This window comes from Larimichthys crocea, unplaced genomic scaffold (genome assembly GCF_000972845.2).
Source record: "Larimichthys crocea isolate SSNF unplaced genomic scaffold, L_crocea_2.0 scaffold537, whole genome shotgun sequence".
NCBI classification, from domain to species: Eukaryota; Metazoa; Chordata; class Actinopteri; family Sciaenidae; genus Larimichthys; species Larimichthys crocea.
Genome location: NW_020857021.1, coordinates 96390 through 109200, shown reverse-complemented (window position 1 = coordinate 109200; position 12811 = coordinate 96390). Strand labels below are relative to the sequence as shown.

Genomic DNA, 12811 nt, shown 5'->3' with positions numbered 1-12811 from the left:
TGTGGGTTGAAAAAACTGCAGAACAGAAGTAATGAAAGACGTTAAAGCACTGACACAAATTAATGCGCTGGACAAGAGATTAAATGTAAGCGGCGAAAGGAGCTGAACAGTCTGCTCGAGGGTTAGGGCTAACATTTAGGTCGGTCCGTCTGTCCCGTCTGTCTGTGATCCTTGCTCCAGGCAAGCTGCTGACCAGGAGCTCTCTGCACTGCTCACCACGCCCCTCCTCTTCCTATTTTATAGGCTATTTTAACTCTGTCAAATGAAAAACAAGTGAGACTGAGGTGCAGCTTAAACTCTACAAGGTGCGGACTGTGATGAGAAGCTACCGGAAAATACTGACGTAGCTTTACGCTGGGAGAGGAGACCTCCTCGTTAAGATGAGCACTCACTACGTGACGAGGACTTCATTGAACAGTAGTGCTGTGATCAGAAGCGGCACAAAGTTACCATGTTCTCTGCCACCGAGTCTCATGGTCCGCGATTTCATTTTTAAATGACGGAGTGTGCGTGTGTGTGTTCGTACCCAGTGTGATTCCATTAGGCCACTGGATGTCAGATGCCACAAGAACCTGTCGGTCCACTCCGTTCATACCAGATTTCTCAATCTTGGCTGGCTCGCCCCAGTCTGACCAGTACAGAAACCTGCACACACACACACACACACACACACACACACACACACACACACACACACACACAAAACAGATCTGTAGATGTAAATGTGAACTGGAAGACAAAAGATCAAAAAACAAGCTCTCCACACACCCAGACAGTGGATCCACGGCGATGGATGCCGGCTCTTTGAGGCCTCTGTTGAATAGAACTTTCTGCTTGGTTCCGTTGAAGTTGGAAACAGAAATGGTTTTGGTGCTGAGGTCAGACCAGTACAAGTTCTTATAGATCCAGTCCACGGCGATTCCCACAGGAGTCTGGACGTTGTCTGTCACTTTGTTGTGTGTGCCCACTTCCCCTCGTTTGTCCAGCACAGTACTGCGAGGGAAAAAAGAAAGACGATGTCACAAGACTCTGAGGAGTCAAATCATCTACCAAAAGTAAAACTGATCTGACAGCTGTGTATGTTTCAGTGATGGATTTGTTACATGCTCCTGTGTGTATGCATGGGGTGTGTAAACTACCTATAAATGGCCTTCTGACCCAGGTCAGCCCAAAAGATCAACTGTTGGTTGAAGTCTGCATCCAGAGCCACCGTGTTCCTCTGCTGCTCCACAATCTGAGTGTACTCCTTCCTCTCCAGACCCAGACGACGGATGTCACGGCGGTTGGTGAAGATCAGGCAGGGCTCCTTGCCTGAGGGCAGGAAAGAGTCAGCTTAATGAGACAAAAGAAGGTCAATCTGACAGCTCGCAGCTTCAAATTGTACCTCAGGGCGCCCAGGTCCACTCATGCTGGAGACTTTCACTCCTGATCAATGTGCCTCATTAAATGTTTAAAACATGCTGCGTGGGTTCTCTTATCTGTCTGGAGTGTATGACCAGAAACAGAAATGACTCTGTTGAAGTAAAAATCTAAATCAGGGACATTTTTCATGATTCAGATAGAAGAGGAATTCCATTATAAATAAAGGTTGAAAGGATCTCATGACAAAAAAACAGACTGAAGGACACAGTGATGGTCTTTGTCAACAAGCAACACAATAAAGTCTTTTCACTGCAGAGACACTCATGTGATCACCAGACTAGAGGATGACATCATCTCTTGCTGTGTGACAATTTCAGAGCCTGACATTTAATGAAAAGCACTTGAACATATTTGACTGCCACTGACCACCTATAGTCACTGAAGTGTTCTGTTCACTTTACTCATTAACCTTCCCTCAGGACGATTTCCAAAGATGGTTTTAAGATTTTAACTGTTAATCATTAGGTTGAACATGGATTTCAGTATGTATGACACCAATGTTGCCAGCTTAAAAAATAGCACACAAATGTATGAAATTATTCTAATTCTTTTGCCCACACAGGTCCAACAGTGAGACAATGAGGTGAGTGGGTTATCCCAGAAAACTGGCTCAACACACCCTCCACTGAAATCTGAATTTTGGCATCAGGGTGAATTTTAAGAAGCTGAATATATGATCCACCCAAACTTTTGTTGTTTGGGTGGATCATATACATTGTTTATGATTATTTAACCTCACAGACAGAAATAGACTTTGGGAGCTGGCCATCTCTTTGGCAATGTAGGCAAGACAGTAAATTAACGCACATTGAAAACTATTTGATCACAATTTATGATTTTCCAGGACATTTTGGTTTATTTGGTCATTTTCCAGGACTTGTTCAAGACTAGTAAACTTCATTATGCACTCAGCTGCCCGTTTATAAAACTTAAATCTATTTAAAACTAAAGCGGTCTGCGTTGAATTATACCTTCATGAAGGTCTTTATTGCATTTCTGGTGAAAAAAAAGTTTTATCTTTTCATAAATGAATGGACAAAATATTGAAACAGAACACAATGCAACAGCAGCAAAATCTAGAGCCTCCAAAATCAGTTACATTTTCACCTCCTCAGTCCCACGGTCTGGTGTGTTGCAGCTCACTGCAGTGCTTCTAAATGAAGAAATATATTTGTTCTGTAGGATTGTCTATTTTGAGAACAGTGAAAAACTGGTGTCATACTTCAGCACAGTTCAACTTTAAGGTTGAGAGTTGCCGTTGCATTGCAGGGAGTTGCACTGTATTCCCACCCAGCTGTTGACTCACCGACAGCCTTGCAGACTCCGGTGGTCGGATCCATCTGGTAGCCGTTGTGGCATTCGCACTTGTATCCTCCCTTCAGGTTGATGCAGATCTGACTGCAGATGCCAGGGTTCAGACACTCATTGATGTCTGCGCACAGAGAGAGGAGGAGGGGGGCAGGGTGAGGAAGAGAAAACAGGGGGCATACAGCTGGTATCTGTCATGTTTAATTAATTAAGTCTGCTGAATGCTTCAACTGGTGTAATCAGACCTTTGCACATGGCTCTGCTAGAAAAACTGTTCCACTCCTGTCTAGAATAAAGGTCTTAATGAAATTATATCTACCCATTACTTTTCTGAAACACTCCCATGATTCCAGTTGCCTGAGATTCTACCCTGATGTGAGCTTATACGATACACTAAATGAAAATTAAACTAACTATAATTACTGTTGATGTCTTTTTGCTCTCACCAAAATTAAATATACGGATGTTTTCAGGAGTTTAGTGCTTATTTTACACTCAGGAGTAGATTAAGCGCCTCTGTGCAATCAGTGGAGTTCATTCCAGATGGGATTATACACGCAGTGTTTGAGGCCAACATTGGCTCAGTAACAAAACTGTGTCGGATCAGTGCCTCCTGAACATAAACAAAAAAAATTACAACGCAGCCAATCACATTACATGCTGAGCCCTTCAGAGGCACAATGAGAACACGTCTCAGCCGTAAGAAATATCGGCGTACAGTAGGCCTGACCTCGCCTGTTGGAGTAGAGCTTTCTAAGAAAGACAGGAATAGTAACACGTCTACAGTGTGAGTTTCTACACACTTTCCAAACCATGCGGAAAAACATCCTGCTCAAGGACGTCCTGATTTTGGACTGCTTCTGATCAGTTCTGTCTGATCTACTTTTCAAAGCAACGTTTATTGCTGAAGAAAGACCTGAATTACAACACCCAATTATATTCAGCAGTCATTGGATCAGGTCCTGTTCTGTTGCACAGTGAATCTACCATCCAAATAGACCATCAGAACATTTTCTTTGATGCAAATGTGAACTGAAGCCAGTGATCTCTGCTCTGTTTGTATGGACCATGGCCATGCATTCCATCAAAATTAATGCACATCACTGTTGTTTCATGTCAGTGCCTAACTTAAGGATCTAAAACTGAAAAATATCTTCATCCATTGGTGAGCTAAGTGATCAAGTAACATTAACCCATATTTATTTATGAGTGATGCTACCTTTAACAACAATGCCAAGTAGTGCACAACGATGCTCTCTAATGTAAAGGTCACCTACCTCCGCAGGTCTTGTGGTCTATGAGCTGAAGTCCAGGTGTGCAGCCACACTCGAAGCCAATCACCATGTCTTTGCAGATGTGAGAGCAGCCGCCGTTGTTCAGGAGACACTCGTTCAGATCTGAAGCACATGAAACAGATTTATTGTAGCTATGATGTCTTAAAGGACTGTTATCATGTAGATATCATGTCAGATAGCAATTCTGTTGTACTAAAAAAAAAAAAAAAAAAAAAAAAAAAAGCAGCTCAAAAATCTGAGGTTTCATCTGGACATTGACAGTTTGGACAGGACACAACAGAAGAGAATGATGACACCAAGATCACAGTCTGGATTCAAACAGATGCTGTTGAGGATGGCGTGTTTTGGTCCACTTCAACCCTGAAAGTTCTATTTTCTGATGCCATTTTGTGATCTTAACAGTGGCCGTGGCACAGAAATGCTGACTGGCAGGCAGTAATCTTGATCAGCTGCATTTTAAAGCTAAAGGCAAAGATTAAAGAACATTAACTGTAGCATTTGTGTCGTTAAGACAGGACAGGCAAACATGTTAGTTTAATCCATTTCGCGTCAAAGTGTAGCGCACTGCCGGCTGGTCTGAGCTCCTCATCCTGTCGCAGACAGACAAACTCAGATTAAGCCGCTATGAGTAGTTATCTCACTTTGTGTCACACAAAGTTAATGACCATAGGCGAGGATTGAAAAGTAATCTAAACACCACACATTTCCATTTTTTGTTATCTAAATCTGCCCCAGTTATGAATGCAAAACATGTTCATTCATTGGGGGGCAGCAAATACTGTAGCTGAGACAGCAACTCAGTCCTCAAAAATAAGTGCAGACAGAAGTTGACTAGGTAGCAACAAGTTCTTCTTTTTCTTGGAAAATTTATAAGACTTTCACTTTGTACTACATGCTACTCACCATGTTCTTTGATAAAAACTGAAAATTCAATTAACCAAAGCGGGCAGTGCACCAATACAAGAAACAGATTTATTCAGCTCATCACTAACTGAACAACACTACATATAAATATAAAGAATAGTGCTCAGATTTTTAATCATAAAATTAGATGCAAATCTTTTCTTGTAATGTTCTTTTAATACTGTGATTCTTTGATCCATCAAACAGAATTATTTAAAAAGCACTTTGTTCTGTCACACTGAACTGCACGAGGTGCGATTTATTGAAAAATCCCTGTATTATCAGCTCATATCAATGCTCTGCAGAGAGAATGTCATGGACACTCCTGCCCGTAGTAAAACATCTGAACTTACTGAAAAGCTGCTAATCTCCAGAACAGTGACCAAGCGACCCGTCGAGAGAAACCTCAATGTTGGAGGTTCATTTCTTCGCTTTGGTTTTTACTTGGTGTAAAGCAAAATGAAAACTTTAAAGTTCAAATATTTATCGTTCAAACAGTTTCACAGCGCTGACATTCAGAGCTGCCAGCTGGGGTAACATCTACAAGATGTTACAAGTGACATTTGCAGATTGCAGTAGGCAAACACACTGTGGGTTGATCACAGCTCAAACTACGTCATTCATATTTGCACACACACTACAGTGCAGGCATTCACACAGCATATGAAAATAGAAAAATTAAAACGTTTAATCCTTGTGCGTTCTGCCAGTTGGGAGGACTGTGACAATATTTAAATAATCCTCTTAAGTGTCACCTACACGTGTTTGTGTTAAAACAAAGCTTCCCTCTGCAGTAATTCTCATATTTATGTTAGCTCCAGTAAAGTATATTCATTAACTGCGCTCTGAATATCACAACCACAATGTGGCCCTCGGGCACAAAGCCTGGTGACCGCACTGTGACTCCAAGAAGATGCACACACTCACTGCCTCAGCACCCTGTTGTGCCAAAAAATAGTTACAGCATGGACAGTATATCATCTGAATGTCTATTATAATATAATATTATATTATGAGCACAAAATGGCCTCAGAGTGGGAAGTCTTTCCCAGGAGGACTATGTGGACGAGATGGCTCTGTTGCTGTGACTGAGCTGCTGCTCAGTGATGTTTGGGGGGATGAACCATCAGCACATTTCCCCCACATAGACTACATCAAACATTCTATAACATCTAGAAGAGCTGAAAATAACTTCCTTTAGTCATTCATTCAGACTAATGAGGAAATCATTAAGTACAGAGAAGATCTTTTTTCCTTCTTTTACTCACTGCATTCTTTGATGGGTTCGTCACTCCAGTCAGGACAGTCTCGGGCCTTGTTGCACACTTTGCTCATCTCGATACACTCCCCGCTGCGACACTTGAACTTCTCCGGCCCGTTACACTGAGTCACTGTGGAGATACAGAGAGTTTCACAACACCTTCCATGAACTCACACAAAAATCTACCAATGCATCATTGTATATCAGGATATAATCAGCTTTTACAGGTACAATTACCAGGCTAAATGTTCCATCCTGTGTCCAGTCTTTATGCTAAGCTAGTGCTAATCAGCTTCTAGATCTTTCTCTGTACTGAATGTAAAGAAATACGCAGCATCGATCTTATTTCACTCCTAAGGAACTATTTGCTTCCTTGTCACAACTATTCTTTTGAGACTGAGATTCAAAGCTCCACATAAACTTCAGCAGGTGAGACAGCAGACTGTCAGTCTTAGAGCAATGTGTCTTCAGTTTTGGAGAAGTTTTATAATAATCTAAAACTCTCAGTCTTAAGAATAATCTAATCCTTCAGTTTGAGTGAAGTTGCTAAAACAGGCTGTAACAATCTCAGCAGTGTGACTCTGCTAAACTTGCTGTCCTTTAAAGTCAGTATTCAAAGCAATGTTTTATGCGACTGCATCAAAAAAAGAGCTGTTTTTTTTGGTTCGCTTTGGTACGTTTATGTTCTAGATGAGCACAAAAAGAAAAGGATGCATTAGGACAGCCTGAAGTGTATTGCGAGCATGTTAGAATGAAAAGAAGAGCCTCTAAACTCATCATGTTCAGTGAATAAACTGTCTGCTGAGCACCACCTGCGGTGGATTCTGATGATTCTCTTTGTAAAAACACACCTGGAAAATGTGTAAAGACCATTAAAAAACACACACACACACACACTGAGGACCTGAAACTCACATAAAATACAGAAAAATGCTGCTTCTTCATCTGACAGTGCCTAAGGATAATTAAAGAGTAATCTGTAAAGCTGCACACACATGCGCGCCCACACAAACACACACGGAGTGCACGTACTGTTTTTGCAGTTGACTTCGTCTGAGCCGTCGGTGCAGTCTCTGAGGCCGTTACACTGTCTGCTGCCCAGGATACAGTTTCCATCCTCACATTTGAACTGATCCGGTCCACAGGTGCGTACAGCTGCCGACAACACATTAAAAGTTTTTTCAGTTCTAAGATAAAAACAGGCTGCTGCTTTTCTCGGTTTTATGTTGTAAACTGTAAAATGGTAAAATTAACACCATACACAAGACGATCATGAAAAGGAACATTTCAATCAGTGTGCTGTGCCAATGAGAAACGTGGGTATGATGCTAACATGCATGATTTTTAATGACAGCTGGTCTGTACGTACGACAGTTGGCTTCATCGCTGCCGTCCTTGCAGTCAGGGTCTCCGTCACACCGCCACTTCTTGTGAATACACTCTCCTGAGCGGCACTGCATCTCACTGGACGAACACTTGGCCGGAGGCGTTGGGTGACGGCCACAACGAGTCGGAGACTCATCTGACTGGTCCTGCAGGGCGCCGAGAACAGATGTGTCAGACAGAAAAAAGAAATAAATTGTGCCTCGTCTGAAAAATTACAATTCAGAATTATGGCTTATTTGATGAACAAACAGATGCTGCTTGTAACTGTAAAGATAATGTGACAGCCTCTCTATCTGCTGTTCACTCACTACACTCAGCAACACTTGCCCTTTTTAAAGCCATTCTCTGGCAGTGAGCCTCTAATTTAACCATTAAACTCAAAAAGTGTGTGATGTTCTTATCTGGTATGGCTGAAGAGAAATTTGTGGGAGAGAACATAAACACAGATAACGTAAATATACAAAGGGCAGGGCTCATTATTTTCAGTTTTTTGTGACTAACACACTGTATCATTTGTTTCAGTCTTACAGGGGGTGTGTTAATCAGTGAGCTGGGAGGTGCTTTCAGGTAGATTTTGTTACCTGGCAAGCTGTTTCCAGGCTTTATCCTCAGCTATACTAACCGGCTGCTGCCCGTAACTACATATTCACCCTACAATGGTATCAAATATATCATCTAACTGTCAGAAAGCAAATAACCACATTTCCAGTAAAAAAAAAAAAAAAAAAAAAAACTATTTCTTTGAGGGCTATTAGTCAAAGTGGTCATTTTCAGAATTTGTCCATTTACTCTGTCTTTACTTTTTACACATTTGGAAACTGCAAGAATGACTTCAGTGATTGCATCCTCCTGCATCTAGCTCAGCATTTTTTAAATTAGGAAATTTGCAGCCACATACCACTTACTAGCATTTGCTACTTCTCTAGCACCCACAAGCTAGGAAACTGGCATGCACGCAACAAGACAAACAGGTAAGTTAGCCAACTAGGTCGCCAGAAAGTGGATCTACTGTGCTGTGTAGTTTGGTAATACAGCAAGAAGTTACCACAGGGACTATTTTCTGTGTTTACTTTTCAAGTGCTTCAGGTCATTTCTGTCTTATTTTTCAAAGCTGTGCCAGATTTGCTCTCCTCGCCCTGATCAAAGTCATTCTTGGCAGTCTGTTTCCCAAAATGTCTATAAGGAAGTGTTGAGTTAAAAGGTTATGACCAGTAGTCATAATGGACAAAAGGATGAAAACATCAAGTTGACAAATAAAGAAATTTCAAGAGTTTTCCAGGTTTTGCTCAGACAGCCACTGAAGAAAAGAGCCAACATTACCAACAGGGATCAAACCACAGTCCACCCACACAGTTTGACTGACAGCTGATCTCGGGGGCGTGCAGGGCAGATATGATGCCATCAACATCACGGCAGAGCTTTTAGGACTCTGATATCACAGATGATTACCACTTTAATTAGAGTTTAAACTGAGCAATCACACAGAATTGGATCAAGAGGAGCAGCAGGAAGTGTTTCTCACACTTTCATCATCTCAGAAAGTCACTGACTCATGTGGGAGCAGATTAATGGAGTGTGTGAATGTGTGTGCGTCTGAAGCTCCACAACTGTTAAAACACCGATGCAGGACTGGCAGGGTGTGGGAGAGGGAATAACAATGACCTTCCGGCTGAACGCGGAGGTATAAATATTTGAGGGCGTGAGCGTTTGCAGTTTTTTTTCCCCCTCTACATTTTCCTGCGAGGCCATCACAGTGATAACCACACAGCCAATTAGCAGGTAATGCAGCAAAGCGCCGACTCAGTGGAACTTGTTCTGCCGTGTGTGAAAAACGTGTTAGGAGTGTCAAAGTCACTGCGTGTGTGTGTGTGCAAGTCAGATCATGTGTATGTGTATAAGGCAGGTCAATAACCACAGGGCATTGTGAAATTGAACTTGCGGAACCTGTGTGTGTGTGTGTGTGTGTGTGTGTGTGTGTGTGCGTGTGCGTGTGCGTGTGTGTGTTAATACTGGGCAGTTCATTATAGTGAGGCAAAATGTACTTAGAAATGAGAGTGTGCTGTCAATGTATGTGAACATCCAAGTTTCAATTATTCAACTATTCAAGGACTTCGTGCATATCTTGGAAAACTCTTGAAATATATGATCACATTACAGGAAAGGAAAGAACAACCATCACCAACACAGGATCCAAAACCACAGATATTAGCTTTGAAGAACAGAGTCAGTTTATAGTTTTTCTAACTGGAGAGAGTTTTATATTTTAGAGACGTTTAAGGGGACAACAGTAGCCGGTGCGTGTGGCTGTCGCACATAAAACAGTCTGGATGATGCACCACACTGAATTTAGTGTGGCCGGTAAAACAGAGGCCACCAGAGGTCAAACTTACTTTACCGGATCCATGCACTGTGTCAGTGGGTGAAATTACTATACTTGTCACCTCAGGTTTAAATTCAGCTGAACATTTATCAACTTTAAATTATTTTTGTTTGTTTGTCCTACAACTTGAGCCTTAAGCTTAAATGGAACCTTCAGCAAAACTATCCGTGACGACTGTGTCCAGACTGAAGACTAGAGACATTTTTCCTGTCAATACTCAGAAGCTCAAAATCCTGCCTGAAGAAATCATCATGAACCTTTAAACATTCTACAAATCTCCTCTCTTATTACAGCTCGTACATCTAAAAACATAATACATCCATAAGCATACAACCACAAAAATGTCATACAACACAAATGTGTGGACCCACACGCACACAAACTTCAGCAGCAGATCACAGATCAGTCTTTTGGGAAAAAACAAAAAAAACAATTGGCCTCTGTGAGAAATTGATTATTTTTAACTGCAGTCATCTTTTAGACATACTGAATGGATGTGATTCTTTGCTATCTGGTTTAATGACTGTACTGACAGTGTCACAAAGCAAGCAGAATTATGTTGACAGACAGGACTGAATCTGTTTAAATACTTTCTCCGACGTTGTAATGAGAATTTAATTTCAATAATTCCAGGCTATGTTTGGGCAAATTTAAAAACTGTCCACATTCAGTACAGGCTCAGTGACACCCACGATTCATACAGACCATATCCAGGCCAAGTAAAAATAGCTTGCCAAATTGCCGCTTCTGTCAATGTCCTGATGGTGCAAGAATGCAATCTCTTGTTTAAAATGTATTTTTATAACACCTTACATGAAAACATGCAGCTCAAAGCAAAATAAAAACAGAACGGACAACAATGAAGAAGAAAATTAGGCCATAAATTGATAAATTAAATAAAAGCTAATGAAATAAACATGCGATAAAAATATTTGAAAGCAGTGCATGAAAGGCAACGACCATTTCGATAACACCTTCTGCATGAAATCAATAAGAAAAGGTTTTGTTCACAACTTAATGTGCTTTCCATTTATTTCACTTATTCTGTGACAGCGTAGTAGTGTGTGTGTTTCACCTGGCAGTCAACGTCGTCGTCGCACACCCAGCTGGCCGGGATACACGATGAGTTTCCACACTGGAACTCACTGGGGCCGCAGGAGGACGGAGCACACTCCACCTCATCGGAGCCGTCACCACAGTCATCCTCGCCGTTGCACACGAAGTTTCGGGAGATGCAGCGGCCGCTGGCGCACGTGAACTCGTTGGGAGCACAGGTGATGTTACCTGGAGGCGGTAGAAGAAGAAAGTGAGAGTGCCTTAAGGACAAACAGCTCGGTCTCTAAAATACATAGAACAAACCTCATTTGAATACAATTTACTATCTGCCTCATCCTAGAACGTTAACTCTGTGGACAGGTTACAATTTAAACAAGGCCTGAATTCATCCACTGTCACTTTGCAAAGAGCAGATCAGACTTTTTTTAACGTGTCCTAGATAGAGCCAAACTGATCTGGGATTTGCGACACCGTGCTCTACTATGTGCTGACAGTGTGTATTGTAGCAACAGGGATGGCCCACATTTCCCATCATGCCCTGCCTCCAGCCGAATAGACTGTTGTTTGCTTGTTTGCTTGTTTTATGTTTCAAAATGGCAATGTTACTTTTTGTTGGTGCTTGTAATGTGTGTGTGTTTAGACACAAAATGGTGCTTTATTGCCATAGTTGTAAACATTAATGAGGTGGTTGTATTTTTACCTATATAAATAAAAAGTATTTGTTTTTGCTGCTGCCCTATACACCAGAAATATATTTTCATATCAGTGGATATCGGAAGTGCTGACAGTTATATCTACAATAAGCCAGTATTGGCTGTTTATCAGCTGGCCGATAAATGGGTCTAACAGTACCACTATAAAAAAAAGTTTTATTGCTGGATTAAACAGGGAACAAAAGCATATGAGACACTGACACACGGCAAAGGAAGCGTCCATGTTAAACCAGGTTGCAGTAGGAGGGACTCAGCCTTTCCTACATGGGGAGCCCACTCTACCAGCTAAGCCATCAGGATGCCCATATTTATTTATTTATTTATTTATTTAGTATTTTATTATCCACCTTGCATACTGTGAGCCACTATAACGAGTTAATTTCCCCAGTGTGGGATCAATAAAACTTTTCTTCTAATTAGTGGCTTTAACTGACTCCACCTCCTCACCATCAATACTCCTGTCATAGGACGCCATATTTCAAATAAGTCCATTCATCATACTGCCTGATTAAATTTGTAGTAAGAGTATAAGAGCTGTTAGAGTGAAGTGGAAGCGTCAGCAGCTCAGCCGTGAAGCTGGTGGGCTGCACATATGTAAAAATCACTAGTCTCTGTTTTAACACTAACTCAAAAGGTCCAAACGGCCTGAGGAGCAAACAAGAAGCGTTTATCAGAAGCTTCATGCATGATTTCAAGCTTTGGATGAGGAATGTACAGCACACTTCAGGCTGGATGGTCAAACAGTGTGAACATAGCCTTCTGGCTACAATGCACATTGAGACCGTGATTGCAGCTTATTTGCACTTCCCTGCTTTTCTGCACGCATGTCAGGAAGGATGCGACAGAGGGATGAGAGAATACATGAGGCTGTGGCAGCTCACTTGAAGGGGTAGCAGGGGTTGAAAACATGTAGCACATTACACTGCGGTAAACAAATTTAATTTGAACTAAATTAACATCTCCCCCTTAAGCAGCTAATTCCTCTGATTAGCATCTACAAACTACAGCGATCTGCTGTTGCTGCAGAGGTTAAACTATACAAAGTGACAGCTGATACAGCTCCTAGTCCCAACTCTAACTCACTGTT

The 12811-nt window shown here is 41.6% G+C and overlaps 1 protein-coding gene across 2 annotated transcripts in view; it reads right to left on the bottom strand.

The window, feature by feature from the left end:
• Positions 1-12811, bottom strand: part of vldlr (very low density lipoprotein receptor) — a 55947-nt gene that overhangs the window by 15507 nt on the left and 27629 nt on the right. For both annotated transcript variants that reach the window (XM_027276735.1, XM_027276736.1), the window contains exons 5-13: positions 11031-11239; positions 7559-7721; positions 7222-7344; positions 6197-6319; positions 4008-4127; positions 2729-2854; positions 1140-1311; positions 769-993; positions 527-645 (exon numbers count right to left, since the gene is read on the bottom strand). In XM_027276735.1, coding sequence (XP_027132536.1) covers positions 527-645; positions 769-993; positions 1140-1311; positions 2729-2854; positions 4008-4127; positions 6197-6319; positions 7222-7344; positions 7559-7721; positions 11031-11239 — 1380 coding nt within the window. The remainder of the gene's footprint in view (positions 1-526; positions 646-768; positions 994-1139; positions 1312-2728; positions 2855-4007; positions 4128-6196; positions 6320-7221; positions 7345-7558; positions 7722-11030; positions 11240-12811) is intronic.